At 45.4% G+C, this 21,536-nt stretch overlaps 1 protein-coding gene across 2 annotated transcripts in view; it reads left to right on the plus strand.

Moving 5' to 3' along the window:
- The window catches only part of LOC126100241 (glucose dehydrogenase [FAD, quinone]-like), a 176,391-nt gene extending 155,641 nt beyond the window's left edge, over positions 1-20,750 (plus strand). For both annotated transcript variants that reach the window (XM_049910822.1, XM_049910823.1), the window contains exons 4-9: positions 1,492-1,670; positions 4,410-4,664; positions 9,714-9,894; positions 16,458-16,633; positions 16,815-17,086; positions 19,074-20,750. In XM_049910822.1, coding sequence (XP_049766779.1) covers positions 1,492-1,670; positions 4,410-4,664; positions 9,714-9,894; positions 16,458-16,633; positions 16,815-17,086; positions 19,074-19,422 — 1,412 coding nt within the window. In that variant the 3' untranslated portion in view covers positions 19,423-20,750. The remainder of the gene's footprint in view (positions 1-1,491; positions 1,671-4,409; positions 4,665-9,713; positions 9,895-16,457; positions 16,634-16,814; positions 17,087-19,073) is intronic.
- The last annotated feature ends 786 nt before the right edge of the window (positions 20,751-21,536 follow it).

The raw sequence follows: 21,536 nt of genomic DNA on the forward strand, positions 1-21,536 counted from the left end.
TATATTCCATACCTCATCCAGAAACGCACCCTCTCGAAACCTGGACAGCAAGGTACGCCGCGATGTAGAGCGCCTCTCTTGCAGAGTCTGCCACTTGAGTTTGCTAAACATCTCCGTAACACTATCACGGTTACCAAATAACCCTGTGACGAAACGCGCCGCTCTTCTTTGGATCTTCTCTATCTCCTCCGTCAACCCGACCTGGTACGGATCCCACACTGATGGGCTATACTCAAGTATAGGTCGAACGAGTGTTTGGTAAGCCACCACCTTTGTTGATGGACTACATTTACTAAGGACTCTTCAAATGAATCTCAAGCTGGCACCCGCCTTACCAACAATTAATTTTATATGATCATTCCAGTTCAAATCGTTCCGTACGCATACTCCCAGATATTTTACAGAAGTAATTGCTACCAATGTTTGTTCCCGTGTCATATAATCACACAATAAAGGATCCTTCTTTCTATGTATTCGCAATACATTACATTTGTCTATGTTAAGGGTCAGCTGCCACTCCCTGCACCAAGTGCCTATCCGCTGTAGATCTTCCTGCATTTCGCTGCAATTTTCTAATGCTGCAACTTCTCTGTATACTACAGCATCATCCGTTAAAAGCCGCATGGAACTTCCGACACTATCTACTAGGTGATTCATATATATTGTGAAAAGCAATGGTCCCATAACACTCCCCTGTCTGTAGACGTCTCTCCATTGAGAACAACATGCTGTGTTCTGTTTGATAAAAACTCTTCAATCCAGCCACACAGCTGGTCTGATATTCCGTAGGCTCTTACTTTGTTTATCAGGCGACAGTGCGGCACTGTATAGAACGCCTTCCGGAAGTCAAGGAAAATGGCATCTACCTGGGAGCCTGCATCTAATATTTTCTAGGTCTCACGAACAAATAAAGCGAGTTGGTTCTCACACGATCGCTGTTTCCGGAATCCATGTTGATTCCTACAGAGCACATTCTGGGTTTCTAGAATAGATATGATACACGAGCAAAAAGCATGTTCTAATATTCTACAACAGATCGATGTCAGAGATATAGGCCTATAGTTATGCGCATCTGCTCGACGACGCTTCTTGAAAACTGGAACTACCTGTGCTCTTTTCCAATCATTTGGAACCTTCCGTTCCTCTAGAGACTTGCGGTACACGGCCGTTAGAAGGGGGGCAAGTTCTTTCGCGTACTCTGTGCAGTGGGCTGCGATGTTTATGGCAGTTGGGCTCCTCTACCAGCGTGCTTTGGAACTGTGATGCCGACATTTCAATGTGCGTCAGGACTGCAGAAGACATGCCGCTGCACACAAACAAAAAATTAATCGCAAAACTTTCTGTTTTGTTAGATCGTGATCAGAACTTTATGACTGCCTCTAGTAATCACGTACTGAGTTGTTTTCACTTGCCTGAGGTGTCGCATGCCTTTGAGCATCCGGCTGTTGAGACTGTCTCGAGTAATCTCACTGTGACGTTGCTCGGTGGCAGGGCGCATGGTGGGCGGCACCGGCATGCTGCACGGCATGATGTACATGCGGGGCAACCCCTGGGACTACGACCACTGGGCCGCGTCGGGCTGCCGCGGCTGGTCCTGGGCCGACGTGCTGCCCTACTTCCTGCGCTCCGAGGACAACCTCGACGTCAAGAGGGGCAGCCCCTTCGTCGACGTACGTACCTGTACACTACGCTCTCCACTCCACTGTATGGCTTATGGTGGAGGCTACTTCATGCCAACACTATCCGTCTTCTCTACAATGCCATATGCACGTTGAGCGAGGTAAAAATGCCTCTGTAAGTGCTTATATACAGAGTGTAACGGGTATATATAGGGTGGTCCATTGGTCGTGACCAGGAAAATATCTCACGAAATAAGCGTCAAACGGAAAAACTACAAATAACGAAACTGGTCTAGCTTGAAGTGGGAAATCAGACGGCGCTATGGTTGGCCCGCTAGATGGGGCTGCCGTAGGTCAAACGGATATCAACTGCGTTTTTTTTTAAAATAGGAACCCCCATTTTTATTACATATTCGTGTAGTAAGTAAAGATTATGAATGTTTTAATTGGACCACTTTTTTCGCTTTGTGACAGATGGTGCTCTAATAGTCACAAACATATGGCTCACAATTTTGGTAACAGTCAGATTTTTTAAATTAAAATACAGAACGTAGGTACGTTTGAACATTTTATTTCGGTTGTTCCGCAATTGGTAAACTGTCCATTTTAACACGGGTAATGTATCACCAAGCAAATACCGTCCGCACTGGCGGAATGTTACGTGAGACCACGTACGTATACGTTTGTGACTATCACATAGCGAAAAAACTGGTCCAATTAAAACATTCATATTTCTTTACGTACTACACGAATATGTAATAAAAATGGGGGGTTCCTATTTTAAAAAATGCAGTTGATATCCGTTTGACCTATGGCAGCCCCATCTAGCAGGCCACCCATAGCGCCATCTGGTTTCCCTCTTTAAGCTAGACGAGTTTCGTTCTTTGTAGTTTTTTCGTTTGATGCTTATTTCGTGAGATATTTGGCCCGGTCACTATCAATGGACCACCCTGTATAGTACAGATATTTCTGTTAGTGACTGAAAACGGCGCATTGAACAAAACTGCGTTAGTATTTACTTCATTTTCAGCCTATTAGCTACAAGTAGTTTTTCTTTTTTTTTAATATAGATTGGTTAGTACCTCAAAGTGCATGTGGCAAGAGTGAACCATTGATGTTCCTTTTCCCCTGGGTAGCAGGTGAGATGAAGTGTACAAATGTCGATGCAAAACGGTTAGTCTATACCGCCATGTGTCATTAACTTCGGGATTTCAGGTACAGCCATTTACAAAACATCAGGTCATAAACTTTTTGATGTGTTTATGGGAAGACTGTTGAACGTAGAGGAAAAACAACAAACACACTGATGTGTGTACATACACTACTGGCCATTAAAATTGCTACACCACGTTGATGACATGCTACAGACGCGAAATTTAACCGACGGGAAGAAGTTGCTGTGATATGCAAATGGTTAGCTTTTCAGAGCATTCACACGATGTTGGCGCCGGTGGCGACACCTACAACGTGCTGACATGAGGAAAGTTTCCAACCGATTTCTCATACACAAACACCAGTTGACCGACGTTGCCTGGTGAAACAATGTTGTGATGCCTCTGTTAAGAAGGAGGAATGCGTACCATCACGTTTCCGACTTTGATAAAGATTGAATTGTAGCCTATCGCGATTGCGTTTCATCGTATCGCGACATTCCTGCTCACATTGGTCGAGACCCAATGACTGTTAGCAGCATGTGGAATCAGTGGGTTCAGGACGGTAATATGGAACGCCGTGCTGGATCCCAACGGCCACGTACCACGAGCAGTCGAGATGACAGGCATCTTATGCGCGTGGCTGTAACAGATCGTGCAGCCACGTCTCGATCCCTAAGTCAACAGATGGGGACGTTTGTAAGACAACAACCATCTGCACGAACAGTTTGACGACGTTTGCAGCAGCATGGGCTATCAGCTCGGAGACCATGGCTGCGGTTACCCTTGACGCTGCATCACAGACAGTAGCGCCTGCGACGGTGTACTCAACGACGAACCTGGGTGCACGAATGGCAAAACGTCATTTTTTCGGACGAATCCAGGTTATGTTAACAGCATCGTGATGGTCGCATCCGCGTTCGACGACATCGCGCACATTGGAAGCGTGTATTCGTCATCGCCATACTGGCGTATCACCCGGCGTGATGGTATGGGGTGCCATTGGTTACACGTCTCGGTCACCTCTCGTTCACATTGACGGCACTTTGAACAGTGGACGTTACATTTCAGATGTGTTACGACCCGTGGCTCTACCCTTCATTCGTTCCCTTCGAAACCCTACATTTCAGCAGGATAATGCACGACAGCATGTTGCAGGTCCTGTACGGGCCTTACTGGGTACAGAAAATGTTCGACTGCTGCCGTGGCCAGCACACTCTCCAGATCTCTCACCAATTGAGAACGTCTGGTTAATGGTGGCCGAGCAACTGGCTAGTCACAAAACGTCAGTCACTACTCTTGATGAACCGTGGTATCGTGTTGAAGCTGCATAGGCAGCTGTACCTGTACACGCCTACCAAGCTCTGTTTGACTGAATGCCCAGGCGTATCAAGGCCGATATTACGGCCAGAGGTGGTTGCTCTGGGTACTGATTTCTCAGGATCTATGCACCCAAATTGCGTGAAAATGTAATCACATGTCAGTTCTAGTATAATATATCTTTCCAATGAATACCCGTTCATCATCTGTATTTCTTCTTGGCGTAGCAATTTCAATGGCCAGTAATTACCTTCTCAACAATCTGGCTGGCGATGGCGTTTCTTTATTAAGCTTAACTGTGTGTGTTGGTTCCCCGCAGCCGTCGGTGCACGGCACTGATGGCCCGATGACGGTGGAGCGCTTCAAGTGGCTGCCGCAGCTGGCGGGCAACATGCTGCAAGCCGCGTCGCAGCTGGGCCAGCGCGTCGGCCACGACCCCAACGGCGCCTCCGGCCAGCTGGGCTTCACGCCCGCGCAGGCCACCACCGTGCGGGGAGCCCGGTCCAGCCTGCTGCGGCAGTTCTGCGGCGGCTCCGCGCGGCGCCCCAACCTCAGCATCGTCACCAGGGCGCAGGTCAGTCGCACGCCAGCTGGACTGCAGTTCTGCACATCCACCCGCTTACCTATTTCTGCTGCTGCAGAACAGTGCAAACCGAATATAACTGTAGGCTGCTCTTAAAAGGAGTTTACAACTTTGAAAATTCATAAAAGGGGCGATCAAAAAGTTTCTGTTCGAAGGCTGCGCTGTGCAGAATCATTATGCTGCTTTATTGAGGCAATCATCCCACCGTAGCACCAGTTTGAAGATACCCGTTTGGTAAAACACCGTATCCTGCTGTGTGAAGAAGTCGATAACTGCCTGCTGCACGTCCTTGTCCAACAGGAACCGTGGACACTTCGTGGTCTTTTTTAAGGGAAGATAGCGTGATAATTGCACAGGGAGAGGCCGGAAGTATAGGGAGTGTGCTCGAAATTCTCACACTCTTGTGTCGAATCCCGGCTAGCACGGAACTGGGTGCGCCATTCCAGAACGGTGCTTTTCGACAGAGATTCTTCATTCTCCTTCAGCGCCAAGAAAAGAATAGCACTTTGTTCACGTTTCTGCATGTACTACACACTCTTCAGAACGACACCAATATTACACTAATTCCTTGCCTACAAAAAAAAAAATGGTTCAAATGGCTCTGAGCACTATGAGACTTAACATCTTAGGTCATCAGTCCCCTAGAACTTAGAACTACTTAAACCTAACTAACCTAAGGACATCACACATATCCATGCCCGAAGCAGGATTCGAACCTGCGACCGTAGCAGTCTCGCGGTTCCGGACTGAAGCGCCTAGAACCGCACGGCCACCGCGGCCGGCCCTTGCCTACATGTCGGTGCTTATATACCCACATTGGAATCGCGCTACGTTACATATACGCTGCAGCAACGCCCTCAAACGGAAACTTTTTAATTGCCCCGTACACAATCTTATTTATACAATTTACAGTCCTAGCCTTGGTGCAATTTTGCAGGGAAATAGGTCAAGTTTTGACTCACATGGTATACTAGTATTGAATCACTCCACCACAAGCGCTAGCGGCAGTTGCAAGAAACATGGTTGCCTACACTGGTCCCGATGGAGAAACTGTCGCATTAGAAGGTAAATGTAAAGTGACGTCAGTATGACACGCTACTCGATACGACTGTGGTATTCAATAGCAGTCGACCTAATAAGCTGCCAGCGACACTAGCTTCTCCAATTTGTGGGTGCACGCTCAGAAATCGTGGCGTACTTGGGAAAAAATAGATAAATATTTGTGACCATCTGGAATATAATCGTTATCGCTGGTCGTTTCACTTGCAGCAATCTGAGCTGTGACCTCAGGTTCCTGCCTGACCATACCTTTGGAAATCGCGACTTAGTCGGAAAAATTGTAAATATTTGTGACAAGCAAGAATACAAATGTCATTGCTGCTCGCTTCACGTGTAGTTATTTAATCAGACTGAACTCAGAAAATTGAACAAACCTATTCCTGAGAGACAGACCATTCTTATATTGAAATAACATCAAATATTGCAGAATATGTAAGGAATGATCACAAAATTTTCGTTTGAGGGTGTTACTGTAGCGTATACAGGGTGATTCTGTAAGAGCGTGCAAAAATAAAGGATGCTGCACTGAACAATTTGAGATAGGGAACCTGAGGTCCGAGAATCCAGCTCAAGGAGGTAATACGAATAAAATCACATTACCGTTTACTTTCTTATTTACATTAGTTATTGTTAACTGCACATACCATCATTGACACAATCAACGTACCATTTGCGCTGCATCTTACAAAATGTGCTGAAACTGATGGCCATCAACCTCAATGCAAGCATGATATCGGCGACGAGATTCTGATGCATCCTGACAAGGTATGTTTCGAGTCACATCACAGGCAGCTACAATCCTGTCAACTAATTCCCTCTCCGTATCCACTGGGGTCTCATACAAAAGTGACTTTAGATATCACCATAGAAAGTAATCAAGGGGGTTCAGGTCGGTGGACCTCGCAGGCCATGGAATAGGACCTCCCCTTCCAGTCCAGCAACCAGGAAATAAAGCACTGAGATGGCTGCGGACATCCACACTGAAGTGAGGCGATGCACCGTCATGTTGAACCCACATCCTCTCACGAACAGCCAATGGTAGGTTCTGAAACAACTCCGGTAGAACTCTTTGCACCAACCTCTAGTACAGGTGGCCGTACAGACTGCCGGCTAAATTCCCTAGTAATCAATCCCGTCCTCCTTGTTTCCTTGCAGGAAGTAAAGAATGTACATGTAAATAAACAGCACAGTAGATGTAAACTTGTACTTACGTAGGTTGTAGATAAGCTGGAAAACTGTAATGCTAGGCAAAACAGTAGACAAATTTACAGCCATATCTCCTGGCTTCTCTGACCCCAGGTTCCTTACCTGAAAATAGTTCAGTGGAGCAGTCTCTATATCCTGCTACATTTTTGTACGATCTTACGGAAACAACCTGACTCCAGTGTGGGTACATAACCACCGACGTGTACGGAAGGGATTAACATGGTATTCGCATCTTTCCAACATGCGTGCGGTAAATGCGGAAACGTGATCTACGGAAACTTTCTGATTGCCCCTTATACTTCTGTTACGTCAATAAGAGAGTTCCAGAATATGTTATAAGTGCGAAAACCAAAAAAAAAATTAGAACATAGGACGCAAACCTACTTCCTTCGACTCCCTACCTCCACTTCTCTAACCACAACAGCACGCCGAACACATACAACATTTAACAGCTGTCTCTTTCATGTTAGGATCTTCTATGGCCCTTGCTGCCAATGTGTCATTAACTGACGTTTAATTATAACAAAGCATAACAAGCACTCAGGAGGTGATAAATCTTCATTACGCCATTATCTTAAACATATGAAGTGTTAGCGTATGGTTAAAAGGTGAGGGGACGCGATGTAAAGTAGATCGCGAATGCTGAAACATTGAGAGACGCTTATCTAAGGAACAATTGAATATATTATCCCTGACTTATTGCAACGAGTTAGGCGAGAAATCAACTTCAGATAGGACGTGTATCACATAAACAGTAGCGTCAAACTCAAGCTGTTTAGCTATAAGATAAAAAAAAATTATGTACTTTCCTAAAAAAAACGTCACGAAAATTAAGTCAGCAAATCACATAAATAAAACAATATGAATTTTCAAAATTGTAAAATTCTTTTAGTGACACCCCGTATTTATTGCATAGCTACACTTCAATAAGAATTACAAAATGGTTCAAATGGCTCTGAGCACCATGAGACTTAACTTCTAAGGTTATCAGTCCCCTAGAACTTAGAACTACTTAAACCTAACTAACCTAAGGACATCACACACATCCATGCCCGAGCCAGGATTCGAACCTGCGACCGTAGCGGCCACGCGGTTCCAGACTGTAGCGCCTTTAACCGCTTGGCCACACCGGCCTGCTAAGAATTACAAACTATGTAAAGTTGAAAATTTCTTTTGTCACGTAAGTGAAGTCAATAGGGAAGTTGATGAGTTCAGTTTGAAACCAATATAAAAACTGTATGGTTCATTTTTTTCACTGAGTCATTTCAATAAATATTTACGTGTACATCCTTGATGAGCATGGAGGATACAAGCTACTCGTCCAGGCCCTGAAGGCCCAAGGGCCACGTGGTCAGCACACTTGTCTCCCGGTTCTTTTGCCAACTTATCAGACCTTGGCGAGCAACTAGTTATCAGTCTCGGGGGAGGGGGGGGAGGGAGTGAAGGGGGACTGCTCCTCACAATCAGCACCACAAGGTTGAAAATTAAACATTACAACAAAGAAGAATTACAGAGAGAGATGGTGCAGTGATTAGCATACTAGACTCGCATTCGGAAGGACGACGGTTCCAACTCACGTCCGGCCATCCTGATTTAGGTTTTCCGTGATTTCCCTAAATCGCTTCAGGAAAACGCCGGGATAGTTTCTTTGAAAGGGCACGGATGATTTCCTTCCCCATCCCTCCCAAACCCACCAACAAGCCAAAGAAAAATCCTTCGCAGTAACGGCAATCGAACCCTGGTCCTCAGTATGTCAGCTGTCTACAGTGACCACTCAGCTACGGCGGCAGACTGAGCAGGCCTGGTGCAATAGATTTATATGGAATCCACAAACAATTTTAGGATCACTGATGCATCAAAGGCTGAAAAATGAGCCACAGCTTACTACAGTAACTGCACCTAATTATTTATTAAACATGCACAGACAAATCAAGAAACGTCTCAGCTAAACGAGCTACGGCCGCAGCAGCGTTCAAAATGCAGTCTTCAAAAACGCTAGACAAACAATGACATAAATATTTGTAGCCCGCCCGGTTAGCCGCTGTCCAACGCACAGCTTTCCGGATTGGGAAGGAGCGCCTGGTCCTCGGCACGAATCCGCCCGACGGACTTGTGTCGACGTCCGATGAGGCAGCCAGTCTGTGGATGGTTTTTAGGCGGTTTTCCATCTGCCTCGGCGAATGCGGGCTGATTCCCCTTATTCCGGCTCAGCTACATTATGTCGGCGATTGCTGCGCAAACAAGTTTTCCACGTACGCGTACACCATCATTACTCTACCACGCAAACATAGGGGTTCCACTCGTCTGGTGTGAGACGTTCCCTGGGAGGGTCCACCGGTGGCCGAACCGCACAATAACCCTGAAAGAGTGGTTCGGTGTGGGGCGACGGAGGGGTGAAGTGGACTGCAGTAGTCGTCGTGGGGTTGTGGACCACTGCGGCTGCGGTGGGGACGGAGCCTCGCTGTCGTTCTATGCCCCCGGTTAACATACAGTACAATGCAATATTTCTATATTATCTGTAGATCCACGAAGCTCAAAAACGCATCGTGGCGTAAATGAACCTGCACAAATGTGGCTGGTTGCTGTATTTCTTCAAGTAGACTAATTCATTACATGCTATCTCTGATGCTCTTTCTCGATTCCTCCAATTACCATTCTAACCAAAATACAGTGACTGTTCTAACCATCGTGCTCTCGCTGTAATGGGACGTCGAGAATACTGAAACAAAAGGACGAAAGTGAGCAGCCTGTATGAGAAGTGTCTGTGTGTCGCAGGTAACACGCGTGCTGGTGGACGCGCAGTCGAAGAGGGCCACAGGCGTGGAGTACGTGCGGAAGGGCAAGACGCGGCGAATCACCGCCGCCAAGGAGGTCATCCTCAGCGCCGGAACTGTCGCATCGCCGCAGATCCTTCTCCTGTCCGGCATCGGGCCCAAGGAGCATCTGCAGAAAGTCGGTACGTACACAAGACACGGTGCCGAAACACGGCTAACATTGGCAGTACTCTGAAGTTCAACTTCTGGCCTACGAGCGATTTCTCCCTGGAATCGGTCAGCCTTTCCACTGCTTGGGCGTGACACCCAGTGTTCCTACAAACCTCGTCGAATTCGTCAGAGTACACTCTAGCGGAAGTGTTAGATCCAGAGAGAGCAGTTTCGGATGCTGGTAGTAAAAAGAAATTAGCTTCCCCAGTATTTGGCCGACAGGAGAAGAAAAAGAGGCATTATCCCTTTTCTTATCACTAAATGACCTGGCTAAATTTTTAAACCCCAAACATCTGTGAAGGAATATGAATCTTGATGACAGTCTGCCACTGGGCTCATCTATTAAGCTTTTATTCGAAAATAATTTACATTCATCTTTTACCAATCTCGTCCTCCTCCCTCATCATCATCGTCACCATCAACAACACAAGCACAATACAGTAACACTGTATGAGAGGATAGAAAGTTTGGTTATTCATTTTTAAAAGAATTATGAACCCCCCCCCCTGGATCCGTACCAGATAGGGTTGATACAAGACATAGAGAAGATCCAACGGAGAGCAGCGCGCTTCGTTACAGGATCATTTAGTAATCGCGAAAGCGTTACGGAGATGATAGATAAACTCCAGTGGAAGACTCTGCAGGAGAGACGCTCAGTAGCTCGGTACGGGCTTTTGTCAAAGTTTCGAGAACATACCTTCACCGAAGAGTCAAGCAGTATATTGCTCCCTCCTACGTATATCTCGCGAAGAGACCATGAGTATAAAATCAGAGAGATTAGAGCCCACACAGAGGCATACAGACAATCCTTCTTTCCACGAACAATACGAGACTGGAATAGAAGGGAGAACCGATAGAGGTACTGAAGGTACCCTCCGCCACACACCGTCAGGTGGCTTGCGGAGTATGGATGTAGATGTAGATGTAGATGTAGATTTTAAAGTGGTAGCTGCTGATAGAAAATAAAACTGATAGGGGTAGTCAAATAAAAACGAAACAGATAGAAAAAAGTAAGTTTACTCTTTACTGTTTCGAAAGTAATCGTCACAACTGTTTACACATTTATCCCACTGTGAGGAAAGACGGTCAATGCCGTCAAGGGAAACGTTTGCAGCTGCCTGCAGAGACAGGGTGGCGCCCCGACGTGCACCACTTTCCCCGCACTGACTGCTCATCGACATTCTGGAACACTGCACAAAAATTGAAGAGCACCATCGAATCCAAACGTCCAGGGATATTGACGAACGGCATCATTCTGTTGCAGAACAATTCCTGCCCACATGTTACCGAGATCGATTGGCGTACGTTGCAGAAGCTCCGCTGTAAGCTCTTACTCATGCCCGTACAGTACCGACTTCCACATTTTTGAAGCCCTGAAGAAAGATAATCGTGGTCGTCGATTTTCAGATTTTTCCATGAAGGCGTTGCCCGTCTTTTTTCACTGTGGGATGAATGTATTGTTATGGTGACCGAAAAATTAACAGGTTACTTACTTTTATCCGTATGTCTCGTTCTCATTTCACAGCTCCTTATAATATTCGCAAGTGACATACAGTGTGTCTGAGAAGTCCTGTGAGGTCAACACAGTATTGTGTATTGGTGCACTCTTAAGAAATTGTGTATCCAGCAGATCTTTACACGCACCATCTTGTCTTACACAGAGATCTACAAGGATCAGCCTGAACATTATGACCACCGACCTACTATCGATATAAACCAGTCCACGCACGCAGGTGCATGTAGTATCAAAAAAATGTTCAAATGTGTGTGAAATCTTATCGGACTTAACTGCTAAGGTCATCAGTCCCTAAGCTTACACACTGTTGTTGTTGTGGTCTTCAGTCCTGAGACTGGTTTGATGCAGCTCTGCATGCTACTCTATCCTGTGCAAGCTTCTTCAGCTCCCAGTACCTACTGCAGCCTACATCCTTCTGAATCTGCTTAGTGTATTCATCTCTTGGTCTCCCCCTACGATTTTTACCCTCCACGCTGCCCTCAAATACTAAATTGGTGATCCCTTGATGCCTCAGAACATGTCCTACCAACCGATCCCTTCTTCTGGTCAAGTTGTGCCACGAACTCCTCTTCTCCCCAATCCTATTCAATACTTCCTCATTAGTTATGTGATCTACCCATCTAATCTTCAGCATTCTTCTGTAGCACCACATTTCGAAAGCTTCTATTCTCTTCTTGCCCAAACTATTTACCGTCCATTTACACACTACTTAACCTAAATTATCCTAAGGACGAACACACACACCCACGCCCGAGGGAGGACTCGAACCTCCGCCAGGATCAGCCGCACAGTCCACGGCTGCAGCGCCTTAGACCGCTCGGCTAATCCCACGCGGCATGTAGTATCACTGAGCGCGCTGTGTGTAGTATGGGGAAAGAGCAGCGTCTATCTTAGTTTGATCGAAGGCAGATTGTGATGTCTCTTAGGCTCCGCATGAGCATTTCGGAAACTGCGCGACTTGTCTGGTGTTCGAGAAGTGCTGTTCTATGCTGAATGCCTTCAACACGTGGCGAAATGAAGGTGAAACCACGTCCAGACGTCGCGGGGCTGCCCCCCATTACGAATGTCGGACATCGTATGCTGGGCGGACTAGAACAACAGAACTGGCGGCGAACTGTGGTGGAACTAACGTCAGACGTTAATGCTCGACGGAGTTCGAGTGTGTCCGAACACATAGTGCACTGAACAGTCCTAAGAATGAGCCTCTCCAGCCGACGACCCATGAATGTGTCAATGTTAACACCACAACATAGGCAACTATGAATGTAACAGACATGTGACCATCAACACTGGACGGCGCAATGGCAGAGCGTTGCATGGTCTACGTTCTTCACCATGCCGATGGGAGTGCGCGAATCTGTCGTCTTCCAGGAGAACAGCTCCTTGATACCTGTACTGTGGGACGGAGACAAGCTGGTGGCGGCTCCATTATGCTCTCAGAAACACACACGTGGAAGCCGGTAAACAATTTCAAATTGGCCTACAGAAACCTCCTGGGCTTCATCATGTGTCATAATCTTCCCCGGAGCACTGTAATTTGGGTGACTTTTGTAGGCCAGTTTGAGGCAGGAAATACACTCTAAGGTAAAAAACAAACTATGCACCATTAAGGCATTATCGGAATGGGACGGAAATAGGTACATGTGATGCACATGAACAGACAAACAAATGGTTACAGTTCCAGAAAAATTGGATTATTCAAGAAAAAGAGCTACACAAGTCCATAACAAATGGTTCAAATAGCTCTAAGCACTATGGGACTTAACATCTGAGGTCATCAGTCCCCTAGACATAGAACTACTTAAACCTAACTAACCTAAGGACATCTCACACATCCATGCCCGAGGCAGGATTCAAACCTGCGACCGTAGCAGCAGCGCAGTTCCAGACTGAAGCGCCTAGAACTGCTCGGTCACAGTAGTCCATAACATGTTGGTCCACCTCTGGCCATTATGCAAGCAGTAATTCTGCTAGGCATTGATTGTAGAGTTGTTGGATGTCCTCCTTGAGGGATATCGTGCCAAATTCTGTGCGACTGGGGCGTTAGATGGTCAAAATCCCGGCTAGGTTGGAGAGCTCTGCCCATAACGCTCTAAACGTTATCAATCGGGGGAGAGATTTGGCGACCTTGCTGGCCAAGGTAGGGTTTGGCAAACACAAAGACAAACAGTAGAAACTCTCGCTGCCAGCGGGAGGGCATTATCTTGCTAAAATGTAAGCCCAGAATGGTTTGCCACGGAGGTCTCAAAACAGGGCCTGGGATATTGTCGACGTACCACTGTGCTGTAAGGGTGCTGCGGAAACAGCCAAAAGAGTTAAGTCATGAAATGAAACTGCATTCCAGACCAATACCCCGGGTTGTTGGATCCTATGCCAGGCAACAGTCAGGTTTGTATCCCACCACTGTCCGGGGCGTCTTCAGTCACGTCTTCACTAGCCATCGGGGCCCAATTCAAAGAGGGACTCGCCTCTGAAGACAATTCTAGTCCAGTCAGTGAGATTACAGGTGGAAGACATATCTAGAGACACCCCAGACAGCGACCGAGCGAGGTGGCGCAGTAGTTAGTACACTGGACTCGCATTCGGGACGACGACTGTTCAATCCCGCGTCCGGCCATCCTGATTTACGTTTTCTGTGATTTTGCTAAATCAGTTCAGGAAATGCCGCGATGGTTCCTTTGAAAGGACACGGCCGACTTCCCTCCCTAATCCGATGATACCGATGAACTCGCTGTTTGGTCTCTTCCACCAAATCAACCAACCAACCCAGACAGCAGTGGGATACCAAGCAGACTGTCGCTCGCCATGCAGCCCGACAAATAGGAGTGATGGTCTGTGTTGGCATTTCATTTCATAGCTGGTCCCTTTTTGTTGTCACCTTACAGCACAACGGTACGTCTACGATATTTTAGGCCCTGTTTTGTTGTCCTTCTTAGTAACCCGTAATGAACATTCAGCAAGACAATGCCTGCCCGCTCACGGTGAGTTTCTACTACATGCCTTCGTGATTGTCAACTCCCACTTGCCCGAAAGGTCGCCGGATCTCTCCCCAGTTGAGATGTTTGGAGCGTTATGGGCAGGGCCGTCTAACCTGCTCGGGATTTTGACGATCTAACGCGCCAGTTTGACAGAATATGTCACGAAATCCTTGAGGAGGACATCTTAACCAATGCCAAGCCGAAAAACTGCTTGCATATGGGCCAGAGGTGAACCAACGCGTTATTGACTTTCTCAGTTTGTGAAGCTCTTCCTCCAGAATGAATCATCTATTTTTCTGAAATTTTTGTTTGTACATGTGCATTACATCTAACTATCTCCGTCCCATTCGGATAATTTCTTCGTGGTGTGTCGCTTTTTTGACCTAGAGTGTTTAAAACTGCAGGAACTGAAAAGTCAATTAAAGGTATGAACTATTAGCCACTCCCATAATTTACTAGAATATTTGGATACAGTAATGTAAATTTCGCAAAACTCTAATGTTTGTATCATTGATACCTAGGCTTTATCACTACACTTACCGCTGACAACGTTACGTATGAATTTATGTTATTTGTGTGAAGATACATAAATGCTTAGTTTCGATCATTAAATAAAAACAGGAGTTGAGCAGTTGATAGGAGCAGCTCTGGACTGTTTTTTTCTGAGATACATATAAAAAGTAATATAGAATAATTTCCATAATTATCAGTGTGATACAGCACTAGTCATAATTTGTTCTTCTTAAACTTTATTGCCTATAGTTTATTCTGCTTCAATTAAAGTGGACCGACCGGAGTGGTCGAGCGGATCTAGGTGCTACAGTCTGCAACCGCGCGACCGCTACGGTCGTAGGTTCGAATCCTGCCTCGGGCATGGGTGTGTCTGATGTCCTTTGGTTAGTTAGTTTTGAGTAGTTCTAAGTTCTAGGGGACTGATGACCTCAGAAGTTAAGTCCCGTAGTACTCAGAGCCATTTGAACCATTTTTTTTTAATTGAAGTGGTCCTAGATGCAGATGCAGATGCCATACTGAGATTCATTGGAAGAATCCTAAGAAAATGCAGTCCGAAAACAAAGGAAGTAGGTTGCAGTACGCTTGTTCGCCCATTGCTTGAATACTGCTAACCGATGTGCGATCCGTACCAGATAGGGTTGATAGAAGATCCAACGGAGAGCAGCGCGCTACGTTACAGGATCATTTAGTAATCGCGAAAGCGTTACGGAGATGATACATGAACTCCAGTGGAAGACTCTGCAAGAGAGACGCTCAGTAGCTTGGTACGGGTTTTTGTTGACGTTTCGAAAACATACCTTCACCGAGGAGTCAAGCAGTATATTGCTCGCTCCAACGTATATCTCGCGAAGAGACCATGAGGATAAAATCAGAGAGATTAGAGCCTACACAGAGGCATACCGACTATCTTTCTTTCCACGAACAATACGAGACTGGAATAGAAGGGAGAACCGATAGAGGTACTCAAGGTACCCTGCGCCACACACCGTCAGGTGGCTTGCGGAGTATGGATGTAGATGTAGATGTAGAGATGATATAAAAACCAACGTTGTTACATGTAGAGGCAATAGCATGTCTTTACTCGGCTGAACTATCGCTTGGCTTGAGACAGCCAATAATAACAGCTCATAATAAATTTAACTGCAACAGTTCGGGGAAGGTAGTTCATTAAAGCGAATTAACTTCAGTGGCAGTAGGAGATAAACCCTCATTTGCACCAACATGCTCAACCAAGTGAAAACTTTTGTTGTAAAGATGGTGTTAATAAACAAACAGTAACGAAAGTTTGTATAAATTCATGTCTTTTGGTGCCACTGGTGTGACCTAACTCCGGGTTTGCGATTGGATATTAACAATGGAAAACAAATATTACTATCTGCTTTTCGTTTATGATTAGCTGTATTCTAAAAAAAAGAGCCCCTTTTAGTAAGAACTCGGTGATTTTGCATACGCATGTGTTTTTAACATTTATTTGGCTTACAAAATTACTTGGCAGTTCTAGTTACTAAATATTTCAATTGTTATACAGGAATATCTGTGACCCATCACTTGCCTGGTGTGGGTAGACGTCTCCAGAATCATGTTTCGTACAAGATGAGGGTCAAGCTGGCCAACTGGAAGCAGCAAGCACTGCTGAACAACGGGACGCTTCACGAGTACGTCAAGAAGAGACTGGGACCAATAACCTCTACAGGAATGTCCCAGGTTTGTTGCTTTCTCTTAATAAGTACACTGACGAGGAAGCTGTAGCTCTTCTAATGCAAATAACACGAAGAATGAGGCGTCTGTGAGCAAACTGTGTACATTTTGGTACATGAAAGTTTAATTTCCCAAAGTCAGTACCGTTGTGAGCTGATTGTGTGTATAACCGAGTGGATTCTTGCAGCTGACTGGCTTCATCCGAACCAAGTACGCGCCGCTGGCGCCTGCGGACATACCAGACGTGCAGGTGTTCTTCGCGGGCGAGCAGGCCAACGGCTCCTCGGCGATGACCAGCTCCTCGCCGCCAGCCTACATAGACATCACGCCCACTCTGCTACGGCCGCAGAGTCGTGGCTACATAGAGCTACGAAGCAAGGACCCGCTCCAGCCACCGCGCATACACGCCCAGTACTTCAGAGATATCTTCGATGTCAAGGTTCTGGTTGAGGGCATCAAGTACGTATATTATGCATGTGTCATGTCTTCGTTACATTTGCTTAGAATGTATAGTAATTTGTAATTCTTAGGTTCACAATCCGCGTTTAGTGTTCCAATTGAACGAAGGGAATTTTGACATCCGACTCACTTCATTACTTGCGTTGACATGCGTTGCTCTTCTACACTCATGCTCATAAATTAAGGATGGTTGCAAAATGTGGTGTCACACAACGTGGAACTACACAAAACTGGCGCTAATAGCATAGGCACATAGGGAACACACACGACACAGATCTGTAAGTCCACGGTATTAGTGATAAATTGAGAAAACCGTCGCTAAACACATGTGCTACAAAACGCCACAGTTTCCTGCGAATGTGTGTTGTACACTGTGGACGTCCCGTACTGTAGCGCCTGGACACGTTTCCTGTCGTTGCCATAATCTTGAGACCACACTTCCTGGCACACGGAGGGCCCGTGCTACGACCTACTGTGTTTGACCAGCCTCGAGTCGCCTTAGTATACTACCCCCTCATAATGTCATCAGTATGTGTTCTTTGAGCCATTTTCAACACACAGTCACCATTAGCACGTCTGCACACTTACTCGCTGCACCGTACTCTGACATGCACCAACACACCTCTGCGTATGTGGACTGCTGCCAGCGCCACCGTGGGACGACCGCAGGTCAAATGCTCCGCATGGTCATACCCCGAGGTGATTTAAACCCGCAAACCGCCCACCAGAGCGTTGTTTCACCATGTATCAGCATTACCCTTAATTTATGAGCATGAGTGTAGCAACAAGGACGTATATTCAACTGTTTAAGTGTTCGTCCGGTACAGTGCAGTGGAAATGTATTTAAATCCGAAGTTGGCAGTGCCTACTTTCTATGCGGATTAGCAGATGGTAGTGGCCGTGGCCAGCGGGAGGGATTTCCAGACCGACGATGCCCCGACAGCAATTAACCGCCGCCTTAGAGAGCATGGGACGTTTAAACCACTCCTATTAGCGACTGGGAAGGCCTAGAAGGACGAGACACCTCAACTAGAGGAGGAACTTCTTCGTGAAGTTAGGCATAGTGTCAGCGTAAGCCAGTTAACTGCAACAAGTAATGTTAACCACGTGACTATCTGAGAGCCTGTTTTATCCGCAGTACGTGCAGCGTGCGCAAGCACTTACAGCAACAGATTTCCCTGCACAGGTACAATTCTGCGAATGGCTCGTTCAACAATATACAGCCATTACCCTCAACTGAGTGGAAAAATGCTGTTCACGGATGAGGCTTCACTTCAAACTGAGCTCTAACATGGAAAGAAAGCATTTCCGGACTAATGTCCATTTGAAACTTCCTGGCAAATTAAAACTGTGTGCCGGACCGAGACTCGAACTTGGGACCTTTGGCTTTCGCGGAAAAATGCTCTACCAACTGAGCTACCCAAGCACGACTCACGACCCGTTCCCCAGCTTTAACTCTTTCAGTTCCTCGTCTCCCACCTTCCAAGCTGTGAGGACGGTTCGTGAGTCGTGCTTGTGTAGCTCAGTTGGTAAAGCACTTGCCCGCGGAAGGCAAAGGTCCCGAGTTCGAGTATCGGTTCGGCACACAGTTTTAATTTGCCAGGAAGTTTCATATCAGCGCACACTCCGCTGCAGAGTGAAAATCTCATTCTGTAATGTCCATTTAATAAATTTTCTTCCTCTACGTGAAAGAAATGTTTCCTGAAATTATGGCCACATCTTTTTCTTTCTTTTTTTTCACTCATAGGTTCCTCCCTTTCTGCCATTTCATCCTCTATGTTTTACTAACGAGCCTCGGCCTACCATTTTTTATTCTGCACTCATTTTTTCTCTGAATTAAATTTGGTCATAAATTCGCACATCAAATACTTAGCAATAAATGTGTTGTGGCCTCCAAAACAAAGTGGTCATCTTTATTTTTGTCTTGTGTGCTGTTCCGATTTCATGATGAATATTATAAACTTAATGGAACTCTATTTCCTTGCAGATTTGTGCTGGAATTTGTCAGAACACCAGCCATGAGAGCACTGGGTGCCAGTCTTACGCCTGAACTGTGGCAGGGATGTGAAAAATACGGGGAAGGATCAGAGGACTTTTGGGCTTGTGCTGTGAAGCGTTACACAGGCCCCGAGAACCACCAGGTGGGGACATGCATAATGGGTGACCCCTATGATCCTAACACTGTCGTTGACCCGCGACTCAGGGTTGTGGGAATAAATGGTTTGCGCGTCGTGGATGCCTCTGTAATCCCACATGTGCCCTCGGGCAACCTCAACGCACCCACTGTCATGGTTGCTGAGAAAGGGGCGCAAATGATTATAGACGATTGGCAATGAGATTACACCTTCATGGATATAAATGTAACTCCAGCGAAGTGATGCAGCTCCATATATGAACCAGAAGCATATATTAGTCAATATTATTAATCTATTTATGAGGTTTGTCTGTGTAAATGTCTGTGTGTGTAAGCTTTGTGTGTGTGTGTGTGTGTGTGTGTGTGTGTGTGTGTGTGTGTGTGTGTGTGTGTGTGTGTGGTAGAGTTTTCACACTTACTGGTAGCTGTGAAGTCTTCTTGTATTTATTCAAATATTTTCAGACATGAGGGAGTTCACTTATGTGGCAATCTGATGACAATACAGGTGCGACAAATTTAAATCAAGAGAATAATTTAAAATATCCATGTTCACCGTTAAGTGTGAACAACTACTCAACCGACAGGATAAACATTAAATAACTCCCTCTTTGCAATTGGAGCGTGCACTAGAATAAAATATGATTGTAGCAATGATTTATAAAATCATGTATTCATGGGCATTATGAAGGTGGCAGTTCATTGACAAACAGTGATTGCTAACAAATCCACAACGGATGTGTGCTAGTGCTCTGCCAGTTTCTTTACCGCAGTTTCAGGGGCTCTGCTTTTCCTCTGACAATAACTTTTACTTCTGGCACTGTGCACAAATCACTTTTTTGTATTGCTAAAGTTCTCATTTTCCAAAGTTTCTTCGTCAGCTTCATTCAATCAAACTGAAAGAAGAATAATAATACCTTCGATGTGTAATTCGTCATGTCATGGGCACACCTACAATATTCAGGCTGTGAATCTATTTCTAACTCCTGTACATTTTCTGGAATTCTGCATTACAGGTGAAGTGAGATTTACAAAGTAGTAGATTGACATTACGCAATCCTAGAGCTTCTGTACCAGTATGTTGTCTGCTGACCACTCATATCACTGGTGTCGTTTTAGCATGTAGCCTTAATATGGTGATGCCCTACTCTTGCCAAGTTAATAATTGCCATATTACTGTGATCTCAGGTGTCTTTTGAAGACAGTAATAAAATCATGAAACCTATTTTATGATTGGCCGACAGAAATAACACAAAGAACCGGAGTGATTCAGAATACATATTCAAAATATGAATGAGTACAATTGATTCGTAACTATAATTATGAAATTATGTGTAAATGGTCTGTCTGTAGATAACAATCTCAATTGCACAACCAAATTTAAGATGATGTGACCAGCGTCATCAGTTGCGAGAAGTTACTGCACCGGAGTTACAGATATGTTTATTTAATCAGCAGTCATGTTAATTGACTTCCTCTACTGTGTAACCAAAGATATAAATGATAATTATAATTAAATTATGTTTCAAATTATTTGTACAAACTATTTATTTGTAAAACCTTACCCTACCTGTCTCCTACCAGATTCTTAATGGATTTTGTGGTGTTACAACAATTCATATGGGTTATGAAATTAATAGTTCAGTATCAGAATGTGAATCTAACTGCATGTCTAATTGTCCTAAAGAATACCTACAGTATTTCTTACTCATTCTACCTAAATACGAGTGTTGCTGCTTTACAGAACCTCAACCAAAAAAAAAAAAATATTTCATACATATTTTTAAAGAAACACTGATTATTTTTTGCTATACGTTGGTTATTTATTTGCTATCGCAGAAAACATGTCATTGTTAATGTCGTATCTTACAGTTCATATCCGGCACGTAATGAAAACAATTAAATATCTTTGTTTTGCAGCTTCTTTGTAAAGCCATCTCTGCACACACTGATCAGCCAGAACATTATGACTACCGACCTACTATCGAAGTAAATCTGTCCAAACGATAGCAACGTCAGCTAGCGAAGAATGACTGCTAGTCAGTAGTATCAGTAAGCGTGCTGTCCGTATGTAGAATGGGGAAGTCGCTCGAGCTGCCTGAGTTTGACCGGGGGCAGATTGTGATGGCCCGGAGGCTCGGCACGAGTATTTCGTGAACTGCGCGAATTGTCGGGTGTTGGAGGACTTCTGTGCTCAGTGTCTTCAACACGTGGCGAAACCACGTTAAGAAGTCGTAGGGTATCGTAGCCACCCCTCATTATAGATGTCGGACGTCATTGGTTGGGAAGACTGGTAAAACAGGGCAGCCGGCGAACTGT

Source organism: Schistocerca cancellata, chromosome 9 (assembly GCF_023864275.1).
Source record: "Schistocerca cancellata isolate TAMUIC-IGC-003103 chromosome 9, iqSchCanc2.1, whole genome shotgun sequence".
Lineage (NCBI taxonomy): Eukaryota > Metazoa > Arthropoda > Insecta > Orthoptera > Acrididae > Schistocerca > Schistocerca cancellata.